General features: G+C 37.0%; 1 protein-coding gene across 31 annotated transcripts in view; it reads right to left on the bottom strand.

The window, feature by feature from the left end:
* Nucleotides 1-27,248, bottom strand: part of HDAC9 (histone deacetylase 9) — an 825,073-nt gene that overhangs the window by 413,105 nt on the left and 384,720 nt on the right. For 20 of the 31 annotated variants that reach the window (XM_032642337.1, XM_032642314.1, XM_032642313.1 and 17 more), the window contains 5 exons: nt 24,796-24,927; nt 19,278-19,393; nt 9,304-9,426; nt 6,290-6,500; nt 5,642-5,859 (listed from right to left, as the gene is read on the bottom strand). In XM_032642337.1, coding sequence (XP_032498228.1) covers nt 5,642-5,859; nt 6,290-6,500; nt 9,304-9,426; nt 19,278-19,393; nt 24,796-24,927 — 800 coding nt within the window. The remainder of the gene's footprint in view (nt 1-5,641; nt 5,860-6,289; nt 6,501-9,303; nt 9,427-19,277; nt 19,394-24,795; nt 24,928-27,248) is intronic. The other 11 variants (XM_032642328.1, XM_032642327.1, XM_032642334.1 and 8 more) reach the window with 1 other exon arrangement.

Genomic DNA, 27,248 nt, shown 5'->3' with positions numbered 1-27,248 from the left:
ATGCTGGAATCCCAGCTCTGTCAACTACTAACCTAGCCACCTCAGTCAGCTTACTTAAGCCCTTTTAAACTAACTTTCTTGATAGTAAAAAAAAAAAGTGTGCTTATAGTTTGAGGAGATGATACACATAAGAATGCCAGCATAGTGTCCCAGCTCCTAGAAGATCCTACACATAAAAGAGAGCTGGCATCATTTAAATGATCCTAACCCTAAGGTCCCTATGGGAAAGGTTCTGGAAAGATGCATGTTGCATAAAAGATGGGGAGGAAAAGATACATTAGGAGAAATAGGTGTAGCAAAAAAGCAGAAAGCGGTACCTGGTCCTTACCTAATTATCCTTAAAATATTAATCTTCTTACAAGTAAGGCATGGATAGAAATACCCTTATTAAAATAAAGTAATATGAAGTGTGACTTCAAAATATATAAACTCTTGGGATTGTAACTGTCTGTATAATTGTCGTTCACATTAATTTCCTTGGGAAAATATACACTTTGCTTAATAGTGCACAAAACAGTTATATTTTAGTGCTGCCTTCAAGGATACTTTATAAGGAAAAATACACACACACACACACACACACACACACACACACACACACACACACAACCATGCTATGTTTGCATGTGACCACAGGCATGAAAGAATATTCTCCCCTGAGTTGCTCTGGATGGATTGTTGGGGACAAGGAGTGGGTATGAATCATGAGGGGTTATGGAGAAAATGTAACATTTATGTTAGAAAATTGTGTCAAGAAAAGGAATACAATAGATACTGCTCAAATAAAGGGTCAAATTCTCTTCCAAAACTGATGAAAGCTCCCCATTAGCTCCGTGCCAGCATTTGAGCTTACCTATATTCATGCCTTGCTTGTCAGACATAAAATCTACCTGTTTTAATAAGGGCAATGTAGGACATCTGCCCACCCTCCCCTTCACTGCTCTTGTCTTAGATATATTTTTATTATGATAAAATAGCACTCATGTCAAAATGCCTAAGTATCATAGTAATAAATATATAATAAATACTTATATCTAGGGTGAACCTTGACACGTATAAGATATCATCTCATGATTTATGTGGGTTTTTTTTTAAGTGTTGGCTGATATCCAGTCATAGGAATGCATAAGGTATTTATCACAGAGCATTTTACAAAGAAAGAAAGAGAGGGAGAGAGGGAGGGAGAGAAACAGAGAAAGAGGCAGGGAAGGAAAGAGAGAGAAACAGAGAAAGAAAGAGAGAGAGAAGGGAGAGGAAAAGATGTAAAAAGGACAAGATAATCCTGAGAAGAACTAAACAAGTCTCAAATCTTGTTTCCTCAAAGAAAACAATTTCCTTCCTCATGTCCCCCATCCTAATACTTAAAACATTGTATTGTATTACTGTTTACTGGAATATTTCAGTCCCCTGCTCCCCATGTGGTAAGCTCCATGAGGATAATGAATGTTGTTTTCTTAGTGCCTAAAACAGTGTCTGGTACCAAGTAAGAATTCAGTAATGATTTGCTAAATGGATACTTGCATAGATTATTTATACATAAGTATTGAATGAAGAAATAATTTTAAAATTTCTTCTCATATGGATTTGATGGAATGAATATGAAAAATATAGGTATTAGAAAAGTTATTAAAATTCTAATTAAAACAGAAACAATTAGGCATCAACCAATGCTATTCTATTAATGCTATAACTGAGAAATAATTCAAAGAATAATGTTGTCATTTGGAAGGGGTCAGAGATCTATGTCAAATTATTTCACAACAAAAATGCCTGAATATACTTTGGAAAATTTCTGTATATCATTCAGAGAGTGATGTGACTAGAGATCTACCCTTCTGGTAATTAGGCAGTGGTCAGAATACTCCTTCAAAAATCGTAAAAACGTCCAAGTAACTGTGGTATTTTGTTTTCATCATAGTTTTTACCAGATAATCTGTGGCGATATTTAAACTTGAAAACGGTTCAGAAGAAAATTATCAATACCCTCCTATATTTTTGTTTGCTATTTTGTATTTACAAGGAAAATTCTGTTTTAGAAACCATTTTTTTCTAATAAAAAAATCAAAAGATACTGGCAAAAGCAACAGTTTTCTTTTGAAATCCTCATATTAAAAAACTTGGTTTTTTTTGAAACATGAAGGTACTATATATTAGTAATATAAATTGTTTAAATGCATTTCTGAATTTTGTAAATGTCTCAAAAAAAAAAAATCAAAGAACAAATGTTGTAAGCCGTGGTTTTCTTATGGTTAAGTTTCCCAAAACTCTTTCAGTGAAAACAGAATATACAAACTGATAAGCAGAGATAAATCATTCTGACATTTTTCATTCATTTTTCAGACTTGCCCCATTATTTACTGGTAGATACAGCAATACAAATGCTACACAAACCCATTCCTGGGGTATTTCTGCTAAGCTATTAAGCACTTACAACATAATTACATGAGGCTTAACATCTTACCACACACAAATTTCCCATGTAAATGTCATTAAAGTATCAGGTAACAGGTAGGTAAATTGTTTAGTATGATTAATAACATTTACATTGTATAGTTATAACAAGCATGAATGACCGCTTTCATAAATGCAGTCAAATAATAGCAAGATATGAGAAAGTTTTTAAAATTTAATAAGCCAATCATTGTATAAACTGTTCTGAAAAGTATAGCTTTGCTTCTAATTCTTCTAAAGATTTTTAGCAATTCAAATAAATCATTAAAAATTTCATACCAGGAAGCCCAATCATATTTAATATGATGTAAGTTTAGAGATAAACCTACTTATTTTTTTCTTTCTTCTCACTCCATTTTTCCTCAAAATTCCTAAATTCCTCAAAAAAGAACCATAAAGAAAAGCTGAGGGAATAAAAGGAAAAGACATTCTAAAATATGTCATTTGCACACCTATGTCTTCATGTATGCCTATATTTCCTGCTGGAATAAGTATCTCAAGAGTAAGAACCATGCTTTTATGATGCCAACTATTTGGTTCCAATTTGAATGGATTCAGTAAAGGTTCTTGCATGATAATAGGAAAAAAATGACATATATTAAAGTTTCTGTGGTAATTTCTCATTAATGGTTATTCTAAATGGTTAGAGTACACATAAATATATTATTATATAGAAACTTGTTATCTTTTGGCATCTAAGTTTGGCCTTCTCCTAATGTGAACTAAATGTTTTCATTACCTCATGGGGCAGGGTGAACAGTAGCAATTCATTTATTAATGGTTCTATTGTGAATACCATGGAACAGGATGGAGTTCAAGATTTATTTAATAAGATTCTTCTCTATTTCCTTAGACAATTGAGGGCAAGTGAAATATTTTCAAATCTGGAGAATACCCAGTGTGCATATGCCATCTTGATTAAACATATGGAATATATACATGGAGAAAAGCCAAGTAGAGACCTGCTTGAGTAATCTAAACACCCAAGTTGAGAGAGGTTAATATATAAAGATCAGCTTTGTACTTTGAAGTTTTCTGGGCTTCATTTTGCCTAATTAAGACAAGATTTAATAATCAAACCACTGTACAAACATGTACCTAAAAGTATAGGTTTGTTTCTAATTTTGGGAAGAATTCTTAACAGATTCCAAGGAATCAGCTCCACATGGGAGAAGGTCTCTGATAAGATTTGCTTTTCTCATTGCTAAAATGCAAATGCCTGCTTTCCATCTTAGTTTCTTCCATGTGACTGAGGTTAGCATCTGCCTGTCAAAATCTCCACTGTGATACTAATATACAAAGATTCTGATATTAACAAACCATCTGAGTGTGAAGCAGTGGCAACTCTAGGTCATACAAAATGTATTCCAAAGTATTCTTAAAGGTATTCATAGAAATCATCTGTAGATGATGATTTCAAAGGGATCAATTTACCTATAATAGAATATGCACATCCACATATTTCTAGGAAATAGAACCGAGTAGCAGAAAGTATACTTACAATCCAATACTACTTTTCTAAATGAACTTAATTCCAGATCAAAATATTGTGAGGTGAAAAGTAGAATTCCCAGTCTTTCCTCTCACACTGGACAATGTTTCAAGAATACCTGGTAGTTTTAAGTAGTGCTAAGATACCACAAAACAAACAAACCAACGTAACTCTACCATAAGATAGTACACATGCAGAATAACATTCAAGACAAGGAGTATTATATGCCATTATACAAGAAGGAAATTGGTTCTCCTCTGACAAGACTGTTTGTACCCAAAACAATTTGATAAATTTAGAGAAATGCTGTAGCAATAAAACAGGCATTAATGTGATGATATAGAAAGAGTCTGAAATATAGTGAAATACAACCTGCAGTACAGCAAACGATAACAGGAGAGGCAGCTGGCACAGCCAACCACCCTGAACCCCGATATACACACATACACGTCATCTTTGAATGCTGCAAAGGGTTGGACTGGGAGAATTTGTGTTCAGTATTGTGGTCTTCAGCCCATGCTCCCTTCATGGCTCTGCCTTGTTAAGATGGAGGCCAGGGCTTCCCTGGTGGCGCAGTGGTTGAGAGTCCGCCTGCCAATGCAGGGGACACGGGTTCGTGCCCCGGTCTGGGAAGATCCCACATGCCACGGAGCGGCTGGGCCTGTGAGCCACGGCTGCTGAGCCTGCGTGTCCGGAGCCTGTGCTCCGTAAGATGGAGGCCAAAGAGGAGAGAAAATCTCTAATCCCACCTGCAATAAGGTGAGCACATGATAAACACCCCCTTCTCTTGCTATTAGAAAGATGATTAGACCTTCTCCCATGAGATTTTGTTTTGTTTATATCACAATACAATAAAGCATTTAAATACTATTTCAATTTTTAGCTATCCATTTATCAGTAAACAGGAGATTGTTTCTCAATATAATGTCTCTACAAGATATCTGGAGGTGATATAGTAACAAAGGATAATAGAAAGAATTTTGATATTCAGGACCTTTCATTCTCCAGAAATGAGAGGATTCTACTTTGAAACAGAGAGTAGTGGCAAAACTGTACAGACCAGTTTTGCTTACAAGTTCACTAAAAATGCTTTGCTGGCCCGCCTGCTACCATTATTTTAGAATGACTGTGGCTGCCTCAGCAGGAGGGCTCCTGAGGATGTGCTGTGACTCAGGCATTTGCTGTCCATTTCAGCCACAATAAGGCTGCCAGAAAGAAACTACCACAAGTTTCTGAGAAACCGCTTCAACACTGACTGGAATAAAGTAGGGCATATTAAAAAATAAATATAACATGCATACATAGAAGTTGCTGAGAAATACCTAACTGGCCGACCTTGGCATAGCTGCTAGCACCTGTGCAAACTTCAACTCTGCCTCACACCTTTACTACAATAACAAAAAATAGGGCTCTGCACACATGTGCCTGCATGTGCTTCTGTATTAAGATAGGTACCCAATCACAAGAGACTTTCTAATCTAGGAGCTCAATTTTGCTACAGATGTCCTACGCATGTAGTGATGGAGAAAACAGTGATAATGTGATGGTGCCCTTGAGCCCTGACAGCACGGCCAGGAGGGCAATCTCCGTTTGGCTGTGATGGATACCAACATTCTCTCTTGTATGCACACGTCAGTGAAGAAAACCCCAATTTCCACACCAGTGGTTATGGCATGTGGACGTGGCTTGGGGACTTACCTTGTTCATGTGGATCTGCTGCTGGTATTGCTTCTGCTTCTCCAAGAATTGCTGGTGTTGCTGCTGAATGACCAGCTGAGCCAATGTGCTCTGAGGCAAAGGTGCAGACTGGGTTCGATTCAAGGGTCTGTGACGGGGTAATTTGTGGGTACCTCTAACGCCAGGTGAAATTCTCTCTTTCGTTGCCAAGGGAGACTGAGGATGTAAGGGAACTCCACCTGAAAAAAACAAATATGTACATGTATATATGTACACACACACAGACACATACACAATTTAGGGAAGAAGCTACAGAAAATAGCTATGGGGTAAGTTTTACGAAAAGTAGTATACTACCGGGCAAATATCAGAAGGCTAGGTTGGGTGGGGTGAAGGCAAAAGTGCCAAAGCATTGGGCAGATATGCAACTGATCAATGACTCACCAACAGTCCACTCTGGTATGTATGAAGGTTAAATAAGGTGAGTTTTTTTTTCATGGATCTAGAGGAATAAATAAAGACAACAGTCTTTCCACAGTAGTAGGTATCAGGGAGACCTATGTATGACACTGAATCTTTACTAGGTCTTGAGTTAAAGAGACATTACATTGAATTGCTGATAAAATGAAAGCCCTAAAATAACCTGCAAATGGTGCCGTTATGAATTACCAGCCACGAGAAGCTTTTGCTGTCGCATCTGTTCTTTCAATAATAAATGCTGCAGGAGAGCTTGGTGGCTGCTGTTGGGCTTTCCCTCCAAAGTGACATGGGGATGGCTTGAAGATGCCGGGATGCTGCCCCCATACTGCCCAGGCAGAGGAACGCCTTGCCTGAGTGTCTGGGTCTCACACTTCTGTTTTTCTTTGAGCGAATTTGAAGCCTGTGTCAAGAAATAATACTGATGTTAATCCACTTTCATCCATATGGGTCATTAGGTCTGTAAATCATTAGATTAGTTTCTTATTCCATAATTCCCACCCCCCCTAACCCCCGACCAAAAAGCCCTACCTTATCCAATGGCTGAGTAGGGAAAATGGATAACACCATGTCTTGTGAACTAAGTGAACTAACAAAGGAGAAACAAAAATAGAGCTGAAGCACTGGAGACAATTTAGTATTGGGTATCATTATACGGAACCCAAAATAAAACGTTTTTTAACATTAAAAATCATGCTAATTTCAGGCTTAATAACTGGGACAGTTATTTCTAAAATAGTTTAATACACTTCTGTAGTAAAAGGTATATTAGAAAAGTAGAATTTATTCAAATCGCTGAGCTAATGGCTATACAATAGGGATTAAGAAGCTAGAGATAAAAAGATCCGTAATTTTGGAGCTTCAAGCAGAAGGAACAATTCACCCTTTCTCTATACGTCCTCTAATACGTTCACAGAGTGTGGGTTTCCAGTATTTAATTTTTAAAATAAAATTCTTGAGATAAGTCAATGAAAGGTTATATAAAATATGCAGGAATTTGATTTATACATGTATTTTATATTAATTCATAACAGATTCCCAAATCCTTAAATATTGAAAATGACACTCCAGATACTTTTGTTTAATAAAATAAACTACAAGTGAAATTAGATATCAAATAAAAATGCTATTAAGAACTTGAAATATATGATAACACAATAATAAGGCAATAATATTTATATCATCAACAGTAATAATGAATTCTCCTATTCAAAGAACTTAATGAATGGTGGTCATTTTGGTATTACAAAAGCAGAGGTCTAATACCTCAAAATTATGTGGCATGTTTCTTTTCAAAACTCATGTTTCATCTTTCAAAATTGCTGTGTACCAGGGAAGCAAAGCAATTTTCAGTGACGGAGAAATTGAAGGACAAAGAGGTAAATGGTTTGTCTTAGTCACACAGTGAGTCAATGCAATGTTTAATCTAGAAGTGATTCCTTCTCCTGGCCTCTTTTCCTTAAAATTTACCACTACTCAGTGGGGAACCAGAATATTAGAGATCCCTTTGCCAAAGCAATGCTAAGCTTGAAAAATTAATTGTGATGGCCTCATCCACACCAAAATGGAAGCAAAGAAAAATGAAACTTCAATCCAAACCACACTGGTTTATTCATCCAAAGGTACCAAATTGTATTACCATTGAAACATTAAATGGTCTGGTTTTTAGTACTTGGTCCTTTGGGAAAAAATTCTCCCCGACCACATTAAAAGTGGTGTATGTTTGTGTTAGCTGGTAGGAGTGACTTAGAACATGCAAAACAAAGAGTAGGAAAAAAAAAGCCTATTCACGTGTCATAAGTTTATGTGTTAGCATTTGCTTATCATCAGAAGAGATAGGAAAAAACAGGAACAGAAGAAAATAATTTTTAGTAAGTGAAGATTTGAAAATATCATCCATAAATATGTATGTTTTATTTCATCCCTAATTTCTTTCTTCTTTTCACTAGAGCCAACTGTTTACAAATGCTTCATGTGGAATTTCAGGGGCATAGCTGAATTCAGTGTTTTTAAGCCTGTCTTCTTTAATCTCCAAATATAAAACAACATCCAAATTTTGCTTTCTCCTCACTGGTATAAGATTACTATATCACGTAAGATAACATTCTACTCTATTAAAAATACCAAATACAATAAGGTACCTCTTAGAGTGGTCTTATAATATGTATTGAACACAATCATAAAATGTATCATTTAAAAATGTCACCTGTAGGTGTGCTTGTGCATAAACTAGTAGCATACGATAGGGTTCATATTTTGAAAATAAATTAGTCACAAAATGGTCAACTCTTTATGATTTCTTAATGTTAGCATACCGTAAAAGATGTGAATTTGACAAGATGGACTCAGTGGAAGACCTGCATCTAAAAATTGGCAAAATTGGTGCCAAGGGTTGGAACAAATTTCTCTTTAAACCAAACGTATCATATGACCTCTGCATAAGTACAATTTAATTTACTAACTTTTCACAGATAAATTAGTCTAGGTAAAGTTTATAAATCTTTTACAATGACTGAAATTTACATTATTTTAGGGAATATGCATAAAATAATTATTGCTGTCTTCTGTTAGTAGGACAATTACCTCCAAAAGATCCTATTTCAGTTGTCAGGACTTTTAAAGTAATGGATTCATTTTGAATCTCCAGGCAAGAGTTTCATATTGTTCTTAGAGAGGTTTTCCAGATATGTATTTTTCAGTACCACAGAGTCAGGAACCTAAATTCTCAAAATAAAGTCATTCACAAAATAAATTCTTTAAACATATGCTGCTGCGCTTCAGACGCTGCACCTCTCAGCAATGGCCTGAGTTGAGGTTCAGGTCTGCTACTTGCTGGGTCTGTGATCTTGGGCTTTTATGCATTCCAAGTCTCAGCTGCTTCTTCTGTAAAAATGTGTCCTGTAATCTCTGTTTCATAGGACGGTTGGGTGGAGCTACCAAAATAATATACCTGGAGAGTGCTTTCTTTTTTAAAAGCTATAAAGCATTATACAAATGTTAGTTATTATTTTTATATATTATATGAACCAGCATGATTCTTTAATGTGAAATTAAACTGAACATCTTTGAACAACTCAGCAAACAGTGAAGGAGAAGTAGACTACCAAGTTTCCCTGAAGTCTAAATATACAAGAAAAGAACGAGAATTTCCCTATGAAAATATCCCCTGGGCTGGTTTAGGCTGTTGCAGGGTAATAATGACTTACATTCAGCTGGGCTGGCACTGCTGGAAGTCCCAGGGTAATGTTGGGCAAAGAGGGAGAGGTATAAAGACTGAGCAGGTTCATGGAATCTTCGTGAATTAGAATGCGTTGCTGTGAAACCATTTTCTGGTAAAAAAAAAAAAAAAAAGTGAAAGGGAACTCTCAAAATATTACACAATATCACATATTTTACTGTAACGTTATCATTTCAGAAAACAGATTTTATATTATCATAATCTGTCAAAACATTTAAATATTTTAATTAAGAACTTATAAGTATTTTATGACATCTGTATCCAAAAATGTTATATGTAATAAATTAAAAATTTCTTCATCAGTTGTAACTATAAAATCTGAAGAGCAAGCTTCTATGTTCGTGTGGAAAAAATTCATTTTTAAAATTCTACCTTTATGGAATATAATCAGTGTGTTTGTCATCAATTGGTAAAGTACAACAATTAAATTGAGTAATTCTTATGAGTACAGATTTTTGTATTAATGCATGAAGAATATGTATGTAACGTTGCTATAATCATTATCCTCATATGGATTAAACATCATTTTGCTGATGCGAAAACTCACACAAGAAAATCTTAAATATCACCATACAGGACTTCCATAACAATTAATTATATCTTTTTTTAAATATAAAATTTGTGAAAAGACAACTCTGTATGGTGTTTTTTAAATCATACATATTCAGAAACTAAAGTAAATGTTAAAATGTTGTGAGTTCCCTGGGCCACAACAGTCTTCACTTACACTGAAATACCCTGAAAATTTTGGCATCAGAGTCCTTTTTACAACAAATAAACCTTTTTTTTAATCCAATACTAAGAGTCATGTTTTCCCACATGTGGCCTAATATAGTTGCTTGAATTACATTTTCTGTTTAACTCTTGCTTCCCTCCCAGAACTCTTATACAATAAGAGTTACAAAGGTCTTATTAGACTAAGGAACTCTGGCCTGATATGGTCCCCAAGGGAACAACATCCCTGAAAAAGAATACTCCATGTAACAGTATGACACAGTGACTGCTTTCTTCCCAAACAAAAAGCATATGGGACTCCAATAATAGACCACCTCCAAGAGGGATATTGCACACACGGGCTTTGACTAAAGTAAATATAATAACTTGTCAAGTATGTTTGGGGGAGCGGTAGATTTTCCCCTGGACAAACCTGGGATATCAATTAACTGGGGAAAATATCATGTGCTAATACAATGCAACCTCAGAATGTCACTGAAGAGTGATGCGCCACCAAAACACAGGATGTTATTCCAAAACATCACCTCAATCATACGTTTGTTTGGAGATGAGTCGTAGCCCTAACATAAGAGCAGAAAGCTAAAGGTGGAGTTTTCTCATTGCAACTTGAAATTCCAAACCAACTCAGAGTTTGTTTTTTTCTCAGAACAAGCCAGATACTTGTACATGGAAAGCAAGAAGTATATTGAAATTTTTAACATTACATTGAGTATATATGAAACCCTTTACAAAATTAAAGTTGTCAAAAACCCATGAAGACTGTTGGAAAAGATTTTATCATCAGAATGTATGAGACTGCAATTTTATTTAAGGAGTATCAACGACAGCTGCATATTTGCTCTAATTTAAAAAGACAAGTTATTTTGCTTATACTGATATGTTTTTACCATGATTTTTAAATATAAAATATATACCTGAACAAATTAACAAAAGAACGTATGAGGAAGTAAAAATATTTTAACCAGCTCATTGGCAGTAAGCAGCCATTTATAATAAAAGGATATCTCATCTGTATTTATGGAAGAGAAATAAATGTGGAAAAATAATTACTTTAAATCATGTACAATATTCATTCAAGGTTGTATCTGCTTCCCACAGCAGGGAGACTTGACAGGCACTGTGGGAATGACACCAAAAGTTATCCCCAACCTCACAAAAGAGGTTATCTTTGTTTTCCAGTCAGAACTTGGGCGATATCCTCCTACCCCATCGCAGGAAGCAAACCTATACTAAAGTGAAAAAAAGGTTTCTTCTCAGGTGTAATAATTGCAGTAGCATGCTGGCTGCTCACAGGGGCTTTGACAAAAGTGAAGGGACTTGGGAATGTTCTTACTATGGGACTTTAGGCCCCTGTAGCTTCATAGCAAAACTGAGTGGTGCCATTTCCTAGGATAGCACTGACCATGTGCCAAGCCCTATGCCAGGGAGTTCTGGGACATTAACCTAATTCCTAGTTCCTAATTCCAGGCACTCTCCAGCAATCTTATGCTCTTGTTATGGATGAAGGAACTGAGTGATTTCCCTAATTCTGGTTCCCCGTGGGATCAGCAATAAAACTTTTAAACCGATCAAGGCTGGATGATTTGTTGTCAGGTACTGCTGCAGAAGCTACACACCACTCTGCAGCCATTACTGAAGGATAAGGGAACCATAAAAAAGTATGGAGAAGGAGGAAGCTTGAGAGAAAAACAGGAAGCACAATCAGGCCCTGGGGCTTATGGAAAAGAATAAAAGTGTACAACTGGGAGCCAGCTAGTCTGGCGTGAGAAGAAAGCAAAAGCCCTGGTGGCTTTATGGACGTGAGGATCTTCAAGTCATGGAGACAATTCCTGAGGAAGTAAGGAAAGTCCAAAGTCCCCCAAGTTGGGGGGTACAGTTGGTTCTTCCCACAGAGGCTAACTGGTATATATCATATCACGGAACTTCAGAGACTTGGACATAATTTATTTCCTTCAATTTACAGATAAGGAAATAAGCACAGCATTTACATAAACTTCCAATGGATAAAATCACAAATGACTTAGCTGAAATAATGTTCTTCTCAAATTATCTCCTTTAAATATAACTTTCCTCAATTTGACTTTTTTTTAAAAAATTTATTTATTTGGTTTGCATTGGGTCTTAGCTGTGGCAGGTGGGTTGCTTAGTTGCAGCCCGCTGGCTCCTTAGTTGTGGCATGTGAACTCTTAGTTGTGGCATGCATGTGGGGTCTAGTTCCTGGACCAGGGATTGAACCCAGGTCCCCTGCATTGGGAGCGTGGAGTCCTAACCACTGGGCCAGTAGGGAAGTCTCCTCAATTTGACTTCTTGATAGAAGCAGGCTACCTGTTCCAGGTTAATGTTTCTTAAAAAGAAACCGGAGCTGTATGGTACACTGCTAAAAGGGTGCAGACACACTTGAAGGTCAGATGAACAGATGGTGAGAGGGACCATTTCACTGAGACAGTGAAGGATCCTGACCAGCACTCTTGCAAGGCTGGAAGGTTACCCCACCTTAGCACTGTGGTAAGCTTACAAGTATTTCCACACGAGGCCAGGATTTTTCCAGGAAGCAGTTTTGAAACCAATGCAGCCCTTAAATCAATGCTGTGCTAAGATGCCAATGTTTCATACCTTAGAACATGCGGAAGATAGTTTTAATCTAAAAATTTTTCAGAACCAGAAATGATTGCTGTAGTCAGATAAAATGGAAATATTAAATATACAATGGCTATTGCTTAACATTCACAAAACAATTAATTAATTACAATTAAGTTAGATTAATTGGGTGGGAGGGGTACAAAGATGCCCTAGGCCACGTAAGTTCACATGCTACTCGGGTGCACAGAAAAGTAGAGAACTAGCTCTAATGACCCGTCATAATCACTATAATTAGAGTATGGTCAAAACGCTTCAATGGCACAGAGCAGGTTGTCGATTTTAAACTAGGCTTTGATGGGTAACTAGCATTTCACCAGAAAGAGCATGATGTTGGGAAGAGGGATATGACTGAGCCAGGCGTTGGGGCAGGGGAGGCCTATCCATATTTTAATAATGACCTTCAAATTTTAATTACTTTTCTCACCATCATGGTAATTAGAACCCTAAATTATGGATAATATTTGAAATTCAGGTGAATAAAATACACATAAACTGAAAATTACGTCTCTCAATAGAGCTATTTCTTTAGCCATTGACATCAAGAAGACCTTAGTTTGAATCAAAAGATTCAAATTCTCTTACGAAATGGACACTGGCAAAAATTAGAAAAATGGACAATATTAAATGTCGCAGGGATTTAGGAAAGTAAAAACCATCACACATTACTGGTGAGACTGTGGACTGGTATAGCAATTCTGGTGAATATTTCAGCACTGCACACCATGACCCAGAGGTTCTCCTGCTGCTCAAGAAATTCTCATTTAGCTACAGAGTGATGAGTGTGGATATACACTAAAGCATTTTTTGGTGGTGGGTGAGAACTGCAGGTCACTGGGGAATCCAACTGGAGAACAGGTAGGTAAAATGGAGGAGTACCCACCATGGATTATTACAGTGATTAAAAGCAATTAGGCATATGCATCCATTATGATGTGACTAGCTCTAAAAAGAGCTAGTCTTATTTTTATCACATGCTTAGTGATAAGAATAAGAAATGGAATGAGACTGATAACACCATGCCATTTAAATCCCCTAAAATTCATGAGTACAAAGCAAAAAATACATATATGATGTAAGAACCCATGCAAACAAAAATGCAGGAGAAAATGACTGCATATAGGGGCAAGGAAAATGCCTGTGGGGACAGAAGATACTGAGGAAGAAAGGAAGGAAGGAAGGGAGGGGGGAGGGAAGAAGGGAGGGAGAATTCCTTTCCGGCTCTTAAGAAGACAAAGAAGTCAACAGATGACCCTTGACAGAATACTAACTAATCACCCACTTTTTAAGAGGCTCATAGAAAAAGTGAATGTAGAATTTTCAAGTTACTGCATGCTCAAAATTATCTACACTATGCATAAGCATCAGAAACATTAGAAAAAGAATATAAGTACCTACCAGGTTTTGGTGAGCAGCAGTCTGTCTGGACTGGTGTAAAGGAGAGTGGTCTAAGCATCTTACACTTGAGCTCTACCACTCACTGGCTTATGACTCTGGGTAAGCTGCCTACCTTCCCTGGACATCAGATCCTTCAGCCTAAGACTGGAGCACCTCTGACTAGATCTATCGGGAAATATCTGTTCTATTAGAGTGGCATCTAGGAAGACATGCTTGTAAGCCTCAATCTGGTTTGGCTTTAAAAGGTTCCAAATCCCCAAATCTAGATTATCTAAATAAAAAGAAGAACCACATTAAAAACAAACAAGTAAACAAAGAAATAAAACTCTTAATCATTTAATGTTTGCCTACGGCTTTCATGGTATTTTTCAGTATAGTATTTATTTTCCATTCTCCTTTCAGATAGCTGATAGAAAATTAAAATCTCCATATGATGAATAAATTTTTTAGGCAGTAAAAATCTCTAAGTTTTCATTTTTACTGGACACCCAAGAATGTATTACTAAAATGGTTTGGAGGAAAAAAAAATTATCATTTGACAGGGCTTCCTTTGCATTTAAAAGTCACTGATGTTTTGTTAAAGGCCTTGGCTTACATTATTGACTCATGTTATTCCTAGTAAATGATTCTTGTGTCATAGCAACCTCCTTTCCCCTGGGGTGGGGGGAGGAGGGTCTTATTTGCAGCTATCTAAAACCATAGCTTTACACCCACACAGAAGGGAGCATAACATTTACAGCAAATGTCACAACAACTATTATGAAACAACAGGCAGATGAGTCATGTGAGATTGGGGCAAAACAAGTGACATTTCAGATGATTTTAGAGTACTTAACCTTATTATTAGAATCCATTTTTAAAATCGTTTGTATCTGCTGGAAAAAATTATTTAAAAAATAGCATAGCAGAGCCAGCCACTAATGTTCAACTAGAAATAAACCAGCGGCTTGGCTACTGTTAAAATAGCTATCAAATAAATCTACCAAATCTAAAATAATGGTGTTGATATTCATGGAAACATATTTGAACCCACAGGCCCACAGTATTAACAATAAAGTAACTAGATAGGTAAAGACATCTCTGACTGGAGTTGGAAATAGAAACTCCTGAGGTTTCAGCTCCCCAACCAAGTTTACAAATGAGTAAAGCAAGTAGCTCCAGTGATCCGAGTTCGGGACTGAGCATATGTAAGAAATTGAAGAAATGGAACAGAAGTGGCCAGAGCAGATGGAGGCTCAGTCTCACGTGAGATTTGCTGGCTTGGTGACAAACATACTAATGAGTTTTCCCTACTAGAAGCCAGTATTGATACCAACAACAAAAAATGAACTTGTTCTGCACTTCACAATTTAACACCTGCCTTCCAAACACCGATTCCCCACCACAAAGCTGCTGGGGTAGTCATTACCACCTTTCACTAGATAAAGAATCTGAGGTTCAGGGCAAGTTCAGCAATTTAACCAATGATGACAAAGTAGTTGGTTTTGCAGCCAGGTTCCTTGGGAGCCTTCTGAATGGAAGACCCATACATCTGAATGCAATGTGCGGTTTCCTTAGCCTGGACTTACGAGTAAATTCTCCCCTTACTTCTGTCTTAACCTTTATTTAAATTATGCAGAACACATGAATTATGAGAGAGAAAATTTTCTGTTTACCTAAGCCTCAAGATCAGCCTGAAATACAGCCTTACTTTCCTATTTCCTAAGCAGCAAAAAGGGAGTAGAATCCCATTCGTTTACGTGGGATCTGAAAGAATTAGGTGACATGCTTTTCTACTTCCCAGTCACAGAATAGAGAGTTGATTCAAATGTACACTGTTACACTATGTTAAGCAAAGATGGTAGAATAAGCCTATTTTATAAATGGCAAAGTATGCAACCAATTTGATTTTTGAAAGTATAATGATGTAAATTTTTCATATCCCCAAATATTTCTGTTGATATGACATCACATGCTATTATTAATCTTAGATGTCTGTAAACATCATACTAAATTCAAAATGATTAATCCAAAATTGGCTGAAAAACATTGTTTTTTTCCTCTTTTCTCTAGTTTAGGTGGAAATATTTGGTGTTACAAGGCGAGGATATTAATTTGCTGACAGTTTCAGTCTGAATTCTGCTGTCTCCTCACCTCTCCAGTATGAATTATGCTACAGACCTCTGTAAATGCAATGCAGCAGAAAACCACATGTTAGCCATCAGGGCTGAATTTTTTGTTCTGGGCCACGGAGAGGCTACCCATCAGTGCATAAAGGTCTGCCCACCTGGCCTTTTGGATCATAGTTCAGACACACAATTAATTCATTATGAGGTAAGTCACTGCTTGCTTTTGAACTAGTCTTTCCAGCTTTGGAAGTGAACATCCTGTCACTGACCTGAAGAAATACCTCTACTCTTTCAAACTCCATTCAATCACATTTCCTTCTGTTTTGTTTTTTTTTTTTAAACTGGTGGGGGTGGAAGGAAAGAATATGTCAACAATTAGCTGAAAAGCTGGGGCATATAAACAGATAGTTGTGTTTAGGTATCAGCAAAAGGTTTTAGGAATATAAAACAGATTAAAATAGTAAAAGCAAATTCCTTTAATTTACATTCTCCACTGTATATATTTTGAAATTTAATGACAGGGTCACACAATCTGGGACACTCAATTTAATTTAACAGGTTTTAAAAAGCTTGAAGTAAAGACAAAATCTCACCTTTTCCCATTTATATCCAGTCTCATGAATATGTATTGCTTTGTTGTTTCTTAATGTCGTACTAAGTGCTATATGCATATGTTTGTATTTATAATGAAGGGTTATATGTATCTTCATCTTTAGTAACAAACCATGTCCCCCACTGCCTTCCTCCCCCTTGAGAGGTAACCACCATGCTAAATTCTGTGTTCATCACTCCCTCGCTTTTTTAAAATATACTTTTATTACATACGTTTTTCCAATCAAAATACTGTACTGCCTGTTTCTGAACTTAACAAAATACTATCAAGCTGTAAGTGGTCTTCCACACCTTTTTGTACTAACAATGCTTTTCTAAGAATCATAAATACTGTTTAATGAATGTGGTTTAGTGTGTTTTCATTTTCCAAGGATACAGAATTCATCCAGAACCTAGTTAGAACCCAGATCTTTTAGTGTTTCTGCAATTGAAACTCATTCTTCAAACTGAGAGGAAATGGAAATCTAAAGTTTTTTAGAAATATCTGTGACCAAGTTGTTCTTTTCCTGGAAAACTGATTAAAGGGTTGCAGAAAACTGACTGATATTGAGATACAACTGCACTAACAGAAATACAATGCCTGTCACCAATAGTCCAAGAATCCCACTTACATCTATGGCCACAAATACATGTGAAATATTTATTCCACCTGGTATCATGTTTTACAAGGAAAAATGAAGACGAGAAAGGGACAATAGGATGGTAAGAAACAAGAAATAGATGGAGGACAGGAGAAAATACAGCAGCCTAATTGTATTCGTCACATAGCTGAAAGATGAGCATAAGCAACGGAGCATCTATCTCTTCTGCTCATTTTCCTTGGAAAATTGAGGGAAAATTTCGAAATCTAAAATGAATGTGTATTCCTCTAGAAAGAATTTACTTTTGCTTTTTCCAGATACCTCAGGGAACTAAAACTCTGGGGCACTTTAAATTAACAGTTTGAGGTTATGAAAATTCGGGCTACAACGAGCTTCTGGTTACAACTTCTCCAGGAAAGACTCTGCCCCTGCTCTGGTCTACATCAAGACACCTCCATGGGTGGGGATGAGGGACTCACCAATGTAGCACAGATATAGGTCTTTGGGTTTGAATGGTTTCCTGTTAGATTATCCTCTTTGGTCAGTACTGGGCTTTGCCTTCTCTCTCCCTTCAGAGTTATGTGAGGCTCTGAAAACCAAAACTCAAGTATACAAATGTCCTCAGAGAAGAAGTGACTTCACTGGCTCCAGTCCTTTCCTTATCAGGGACAACCTTCCCTTATATTTTGGCCAGATAATTTATAAATAATTTATTATACATGTATGTGTGAATGTATGAAGTTACAGACACAGATGTTGGCATAATGTACAGAAGACATTTCTATCAGTCAAGCTAACCGTCCAAAATCAACTAGGTTGCCCCAGGAGACAGTGAAGCGAGTTCCCTTTGAATAAAGAGTGTTCTGGTGGCAGTCTGATAATCACATATCAGGAGAGCTACACAGATGGTTCAGGAATCAGAGATTTGATCAGTCCCTTTCAGCCCCAAAGTATCATGACTCTATAAAACACAATGGAAGAAGCATGTCACAGTTATATATGAGAAGTTACTACACCAGCTTCCTCTGCATAGAGCAATGCATGGTAAGGAGGCATTATAATGACAGAAAAGAAATATTGAGAATTTCAGTCGATTGATGGTGACTCCAAAACAGCTGATTCCACAGGAGTGGCTGTTGCCTTTGCTTAGCCTACTACAGAAACTACATAGACAAATTCTTGCTGACTCACAAATTTACTTTCCTCTATTGTTGTATCACTGGTTTCAATAAATCATATGCCAAAAAACAAATGTTATTAAAGTTGACCGCATACAGTCAGAAAAAAAAAAATCATGTGTTATTTCAGACCAGTTTCCTTTAATCTTTCATTTTTCAAGGTCAGACTTCATATATCATTTATCTTTATAGCCCCACTGCCAGGCAAAATGACTGGCACATAGTAGGTCCTTAATACATGTTTGCTTAGTGGAGCTCTGTGTTCCTCAATTATGATACTTCAACAATTTTCTCATTACTCTTCAGGTCCATTGGATAAAACACCTAACTTGTTTTGGGCAACTGTTCTTCTGAGAGGTTTGCATGATGTTGTTTTACTTACTGATGGGTCTATTCCCATCAGGATAACCAAGAACGATGCAGAAGGACTTCCGAGTTGCACAACTGCTGGGCAGTATATACTCAGCATCACTAAGAGTGGTTTCTTGGAGGATTATACTTCAGTATTTTCAAACCATGACTGTCATCCAAACTTTGTAAATCAGATTGAGTTTATTCAATTCCACACATTATAAACCTATCAGAAAAATAACTAAGAACGGGTGGCTTTAAACTTCAATTCAGAAATATCACTGCATTTTAGGGGGCTAATCGAGGATTAACTTTGAAAAGAACCAAAATAATGAGTCTTACCTCAGCCTGAGGAGTAGGGGGCAAAACCGAAGTCTCATTTTCAGTAACATTACCAGTTGGCCCATTGTTTGGTGAACTGGGACCAGACCCTGGAGAACTGCTACTGACTGAGGATTCTGAAAAACATTGTGAAATACGAATACACTCATGAAAAACATACAAAGATGAACTGCAGTTATACTCTAAGTAATATACAGAAGCGAACATTGTTTCTCTTCCCCTACGTGAATGACTAAATAAAAAGAACTGTGAAAAATTTTGGAACATTTCTGAATTTCCATACCACGTTTCTTCCTTTGCTTTCACTGCTAAAAATACAACATAGTCTTCATTAATTTTAGAGAAGTAGAGATATCCAGTTAGAGAGGATTGTAGAAGCTTTCGATTGGGGGAAGAAAAAAAAGAATGTAATCTCCTCTTACTTGCTCTTGTGCTACCATAAATAATCACAGTAATAGAGATAATGGACTTGCATAATTCATAAAAACGTGCCATCAACAAATGAGGCCTGGAGTCATTCCTGTCGTGTGTGGAAAGATTGCTTATATGCTATGTTATAAATGGCTCTTTATTTAATTTACTAAGCCTGTACCTTATTACAGCACATCTTAGTCAAAGTTGTATGAAGAAAATACAACATAAGATAAAATCTCAATATTGTATTGATGGCCTTGTACAACGTTGGCTAACCTTAACTCTACCCAACTTATTTTCCAGAAGATGGTAAGTTGTCTAAATTTAATATGTTCAATTTTAAACATCAATGTAACAAACTCATTTAAGCAAGAGTTGGATAACAACAATATAGATCATCTCTATCATCTTCAGATATAAAATTCACACACATTTCAAGTTACAAAGGAAGCAATGCACCTACTAAAATATCTAATTAATGAAATAGAAACTTTCATTTCCTAGAAATATAGCTAAGAGAGGCCATCTCATCAAGCCTTGGCAAATTACCTGTTGAGCTCTAATCAATCCCCTATCACCTCCCATAGTTCATTCATTTGAACATTTTTCTAGGTGCCTCATCCTTATACCTTGTCTACTCAGCTCTGCACAGATGATCTTGGCCTCACACTTCTCAGAGACTGACAACTTCTGACATGATTCCTATCAGTGACTTTTCTTTCTACCTCGTGATTTTGTCATCCACACTCTCCTTGCCCGTGTCGAAGTGAAAGCATTTCTCTTCTGCTCCCCGCTCCAATGCGGGCACAGTCACCCTCACCCATGGCCCAGTCCCCTTAGCACTTGCTCTAGAATTCTGCTCCAGCAATTATTTTGAATCTTCAGGTCCTCCTTTTCCACTGGAATTGTCCCTCTAGTCTGAAAGCATGCTAGTAACCTGTGAGAAGTAGTGTGCTTGTTCTTTGAGACCAGGCCGTCCAGCTTGCTCACTGTGGACTGCAATTGTTCCCTTGAACACCCCGAAATTTGAAGGCTTTTGACAAAACAGTTCTCATTCTCCTCATCCTTTCTACAAGAAGATTCTCCACTTCCATGTTTGTTTTTCCATCTCTCTGGCTGTTCCTCCTTCGACCAATTTCTAAATGTAGATATTCACCGAAGTTTGTAGCCTTACCCTATTTCTTTCCCTTGTCAAAATCACTCAAAATTATGACATCATACTATCATTTTTACGCAGAATACTCCCATAAAACTTTTATTTCTTGTCTTTCCTTTTCATAATTTCTAGCCTGAATCTCTTTGGAATACTGGACATTTTTCATCTCTCTCTTTTTTTTTTTTTTGCAGTACGTGGGCCTCTCACTGTTATGGCCTCTCCCGTTGCGGAGCACAGGCTCCGGATGCGCAGGCTCAGCAGCCATGGCTCACGGGCCCAGCCGCTCCACGGCATGTGGGATCTTCCCAGACTGGGGCACGAACCCGTGTCCCCTGCATCGGCAGGCGGACTCCCAACCACTGTGCCACCAGGGAAGCCCCTTTCATCTCTTTTTATATGTGTATCAAACTCAGTGTATTTCAATATTAAATGTGCTCAGCTTACCTCTGTTTATCACTACCTTTACAGTCATTCTCATTCCCTTCCCTACTCCAAATCTAATCAATTACTAGATTATTTAGTTTTGTTCTTTACATCATTTCTCATCTACTTCTGACTACAATGATTTCAGCTTAATCCCTCAGCCCTCATTATTCTCTCATGGACTATAGCAAAAGTCTCCTGTATTTCTAAGTTGCTACAGCAGTCAGTCTCTCCAAACTTTCCTTAAACTGTTGCCAGATGGATCATAGCAAGACAACTTTCACTATGTTCCTCTGCTCCAAAATGGAGCCTAACATTATTTCCTAATATTGCCCTTTCTGAACTCTGCACTCAGTCAAATTTAAATCCCCTACTCTCCGTATGTGCTGCTTTCCCATTTCATGCTTTTTTATCCTCCTTTTCCTCCACCTACTTCATTGAAGGTCCAATCCCACCTCTATGCTCAAAGCCTGGCTCACATACCATCTGTCACCCGTGAATGGAAGCTCCCAATTTTCAGGCTATAGTTGCTTGCCCTCCCTTGGAACACCTATTACTTTCAACTTTCTATTATAAATATTTCTCTACTCAGAAGTGCAGTACCAATGGAAAGAATGTGAGACTGGTGGCAGAATTCTGATCCTGCCACCTACCGACTGTGGGATTTCATCAAGTCAACGATATCATAAAATTCTTAAATACATATTGCTCACTACCTTTCGGTCTATATGTCTTGCTTACATTTGATTAGTCTATTTTTATATTTGCCCCTTTCTTGTTTACTTTTCTTTTAACAAAGAAGATGCACATTAAAAAAAATACTTCAAGAGCTTCCTTCCCCTGGACTCCTAACTCTTGTCTTTCCTGTATGACTACACACTGACTTCTCATTAAAGTCCCACTTCTGTATCCTGTCTTTAAAAGAACAAAAATAAAAATGAAAACTATTTTTAAACATTCTGTCTTGTCAATTTAAAATTACGTTATTTATATTATTTTATGTGATACTTACACAGACGTATTTCCTTATGTAGAAATCACTATGATAGGCACTAGAATTCAAGGCAACAAATACTACAACAGGATTCTACAGCATCACGCTGGATAGGGTCTGGGAGGAGAGGTAGCAACTGATTTTCTGGGAACACTGACAAAAATCTCTGAGAAGAAATAATATCACAACTGGGGTTTGAATAAGAGCAGCTCATGAAATGGGGTCAGTGGAGAAGGGAAGAGTGGAGGAGAAGACGTTGCAGGCGCAGGGATGTTAGAATTTTAAATTAACATGGCTTTGGGGGTGGGGAGGGGCGGAAAACTCTTGGCTTTGAAAAAGAGGAAGATGATAAGTGGTCCCCATATCAATTACTGGGAAGAGAGAGGTGGCATGGGTTTGGAAAAAGCAAACACTTGAACCTATGGAACAAGGAAGAGAGAGGTAGAGGTGAAAAAAGAAAACCAGTGGGAATTCAACTGCTATGATGCTATGGTGGTCTCTGACTCGATAGCAAAAATAATTAGTATTAAGATCCAAACAGAGCTCATCCTAATTACATGAAAGCTGGCAAAGAAAGGGGAAGGAGTACAGGTGAAGAAAGCTGTGTGTCCAGTAGTTCAGATCCTCCAAAGATATTTAGAATAACTGCAACATACCAGTTAAAAATATCTACCAAAGCATTCGTGAGTCCTAGCTTATTGATCAGAAATGTGTGTCTAATAAATGTACAAGTCTCTTCAAGTACATGTTTTTTTCCTCAGTTGAAAAGGGGAGTTATTATATCACAAAATTAGAAAGAGAAAATTATGATATTTCACAAGTAAAGAAATCTTAGTAGAACTCTAGCAAATCATAACCCTTACAAATGAGAATTAATTGTTACTCAAATAAGCATTGAGCTAAATCCCACTGAAATTTGGTAAGGATGAGAAAGTGACCATGGGAAAAAAGTTATGATCAAGAAAAAGATTAATAGGAAAATAGAAAAGAAATTGGGATAAATAAATATGACCTTAAACAATAAGATTCTAAAAAAAAACAAACGAAAAAGCAATATATATGTTTTTCTATTTTCAAGTTTTTCTGTTATGAGAGAACCTACTCTCTCCCACTAGAAAAATCACCTATATTTCGTTACATGAGACAATTGATATGTTCATTATTGTTTACATTCATTAAAACATTCACTCCCCAACTCCCCAACCCCACCAAAGACCTCTATTATGAAAACTTACTTAAGATTTTTATTCACTGAAATACATATAAGTTTCTTGGCATAAAAAGTCTATAACTCTAAATTTAGAATTCAATTGGTCAAAATTAGTGATTATATTTGATACTGGAAAATAAACTCTAGTAAAGTAATTGTTTATTTAATATTTCTTATCCCTCAAGAAAAAATTTTCCCACCAATACTTTCCCTCAGATAAACATATTAATCTGTCAGGACTGAATAGAAGACTAAACATTTTTTTGCCCTAGTAGCCTGTCAAAGCACTGTTTCATTAGTATTCTGTACTTTTCCACCTCTGCCTCTACCTCTGCAATCTTCTCCATACTGTCTCCCTAAACTAGAAACTATCATGACCAAAGAAGACAGAGAAAACAAATAATTTGTTAAAACTTGCTAAGAATAAGATCTGATATTGGAGAAATAATACCAACTGACTATATTGGTATAAGCACAATTTTCCTTGGGGATGGAGACAAATGGTTGTAGACTACCATTTCTTTATTGATGCAACTAAAGGAAATGACCAGATACAATGCATAGCTCTAAGTAGGTACTCGATAAACAGTAGTCAGTATTGTTATTCTGGCTAGCCTTTTTGGTTCTGGTATCCCTATGTCTTCTCCAATTTCAGACCAGGTACAAATGGGACTAGCGGGCTTTGTAAGACATCAGGTTGAATTTCCTAACCTGTTCACCCCACTACTAACCAGGCAGCTAAAAAAATAAGAACTCTTCCATTTGAGACTAGTGAAAATCACAGTTTTTTTCCCTTCATAAAAGGCAGTATATCCCCCTCCTGCCATAAGTCCCAGTTCACTAGTAAACACATAAAGTCATTTATGAGTTCTGTAAATTTGTTGAAAAGTCAAGGTTTTGCTGTTCCACGTAGTTTAATTTTCCCAGATGTATTTTGTACATTCATGTCTGAGTATGGGGGAAGTGTTCTTCTTGGACCTCCCTCTGCTCATTTCTGATCAAATTTCATTAAAAGTTATGTTCTCTTGGCTGGCATTCCCAAAATGGACTGCTTGTTTCTGAAAAGATTAAGGTGAGCTTTGGCATTCCCTAGTTATGCCCACTGACACACAGTTCTGTTTTTCATTCATTTCCTGTTTAACACGGTGAATGCATGGCAAGGTTTACTGAACTACTTGTGAGTTTTCAATATAATTTCCTTTCAAGAAATGTTTCTCCTCAAAATAACTTTTAATATACAACAGGTATATTTTTCTAAACTTTTTTTGTTCATTCCTACTAGCAGCATTTTTTAGTGTATATCTGCCCAGTCCTCAATTACCTGTCACCTCAAACATTCGCTTCTTGAATGAAGTGACAACATTTCCATCCTTCCGCCTGAGTAAGGGGCTGCTTCTCCTCTCTGCCACTTTCTGTTTTAACCTGGACCGCACCTTCAAGTTGGGCTCAGAGGCTGGGGATTGAGACAAAGAAAATAGATAAAAATTAAAAAGTGGAGAGCCAATCGCTCCTGTGTATAAAAAACGGCTCACCCTTTTCATAGTCCCTTCTCATCTCAAAGTAAAACCCCAAGCATGTAAATAAGGCATTGACTATAAATTAATTAAACAGACAAATGTCATAATTATTTTTATGAAATATGTGAAACGTTCTTCTACTTCTCTAAATGTAAAGTGAAAAAGGAGAAAAAATATGTTTCGACTTATTTTACGTAGCAGAATTGGGATTGTTAACGGGAAGTTAAATGACTGAGTGTGTCTGGGTCAGAGTAAGATTTATTACACTTCATTGTCAGTTCTCTCAATTCTCTCAAGGGTGAAACTCAATAACCACAAAAACAGTACCTTAATGTGATTTTAGAGACTCTAGGCTGACTTCTGGTAATAAGAAGACACCTCTGCAGCATATAATTTATGTCTGATTCTGACTCCTGAAATATTTCATTGTCAGTAGTTTCGAACCTGAAATCCTGGGAAAATATACTCGGTATAATAACACAAAACCAAGTAGAATCACTATGAATAAACCTTTGTATACAGTGAGTACACAATCAATTAGAAAGGAAGGGTAGCCAAGTCTTATTACTAAAGTTCTGAGTTAGGTTGTATGTTCCAAAATACAAATGCACATTATTCATACATACGTTACTATTTCTTTGGTTGAACTATCCTAAATAGCGATGCTCTATAATTAGTCATTATTTATTAGGTTTTTAAGTGATTATACTTTAGAAGAATGGAAACATTGGACAGAGTCTGTAGTAGAAATCGGTGATTATGATGGTGCTGGTGGAGATGATAATGATGATGATGATTAGGGAAACAATGTTTCTGACGACAACTAACGTTCACAGAGTGATTATTATGTTCCACTACTGTCCTAAAAGCTTTGTCAATATTAACTTCTTCAAACATAAAAATCCATATGGGATAGATTCTACTTACACCTTGAATATATCAATGAAGAAACCAAAACCCAGACAGGGAAAGTAACTTACCAAGGTCACAAAGGTAAAAAGGGATGATGCCAGGATCTGTACCCAGGTAACCTAGCTCAACTCTAATCTTCTAAATACTGAAAATACTGCTCTTCCACCTTTCTTTATGTATGAACAGTATAACAATTATACAACTGCTTTTCCAAAGCATTACTAATCATCTACATCAGATACAATGTTATAATGTAGCTATAATTCTTGATCAGATAAAATGATTTCTTTGAAGGAATTTTATAATTCTGCCAAACTACAGAGAGTATCGAAAGTAGAACTTACAATCTTTTATTACTCATTTATTTATTTTTTGTTTTTGACTTCAAAATCCTATACTTTACTTTCCCCTTTGTTCTTCTCTTTTTCCCTTTTCTTTAGCTCTGCCTTGGACTGAGAACCCGAGATTTTCTTGGAACTAGCTAGGTAAAATAAAAAAGTTAATTGTTTGTGTTTTACACCTGATTTTATGCCTGAAAATACTGAAAGTGTAAAAATAAAGGGGTGGTGCTGAAAATATTGTAAAAGTATAAAATGGGCAGGAGAGGTGGGCAGAGATCAGGACTGAGTACTGAGTACTGACTAGAGACCTGAAATGTCTTACTTCCTGGGCCTCCCACCTTGAGGCAAAGAAGGGAAACAGTCTGGGGGAAGGATTAAGGTTCTTGCCAGACCTTCCAGGAGTCCAGAGCTTCCTTCAACTCATTTTATCTTAGTAGAGAAGGCTGAGTCTGAATTACTAGCATACAACTTACTCATGAATAAGGGGAAAAAATGGAACTGTATTAATTTACTTAGATTCCACCCCACCCCCGCCCCATGGTATGTATGTATGTATGTATGTATGTATTTGTTTGTTTGTTTGGCGGTACGCGGGCCTCTCACTGTTGTGGCCTCTCCCGTTGCAGAGCACAGACTCCGGACGCGCAGGCTCAGCGGTCATGGCTCACAGGCCCAGCCGCTCCACGGCATGTGGGATCTTCCCGGACCGGGGCACGAACCCATGTCCCCTGCATCGGCAGGCGGACTCTCAACCACTGCGCCACCAGGGAAGCCCTATTTTAAAATGCCTTTAAAACACCAATTTTGTCTCTGAAAAGCTGTAGGTTAATAAATATATTCCATCTAATACCCAGAAAGGAAAAAATGAGGAATCCCCATGTGCTAACTAGATTGGTATCTGCTGTCACCTTGCTTATAACCCTAGGACAAGAATCACAGAGTCTCAGACTTTAATCTAGACATGACTTTATGATGAAGCCTAACAGATTCAACACTACAGACTG

The sequence above is a fragment of the Phocoena sinus genome, chromosome 9 (assembly GCF_008692025.1).
Source record: "Phocoena sinus isolate mPhoSin1 chromosome 9, mPhoSin1.pri, whole genome shotgun sequence".
Lineage (NCBI taxonomy): Eukaryota > Metazoa > Chordata > Mammalia > Artiodactyla > Phocoenidae > Phocoena > Phocoena sinus.
Note: the sequence above shows the minus strand (reverse complement) of the source record. Positions and strands in the feature narration are given on the sequence as shown.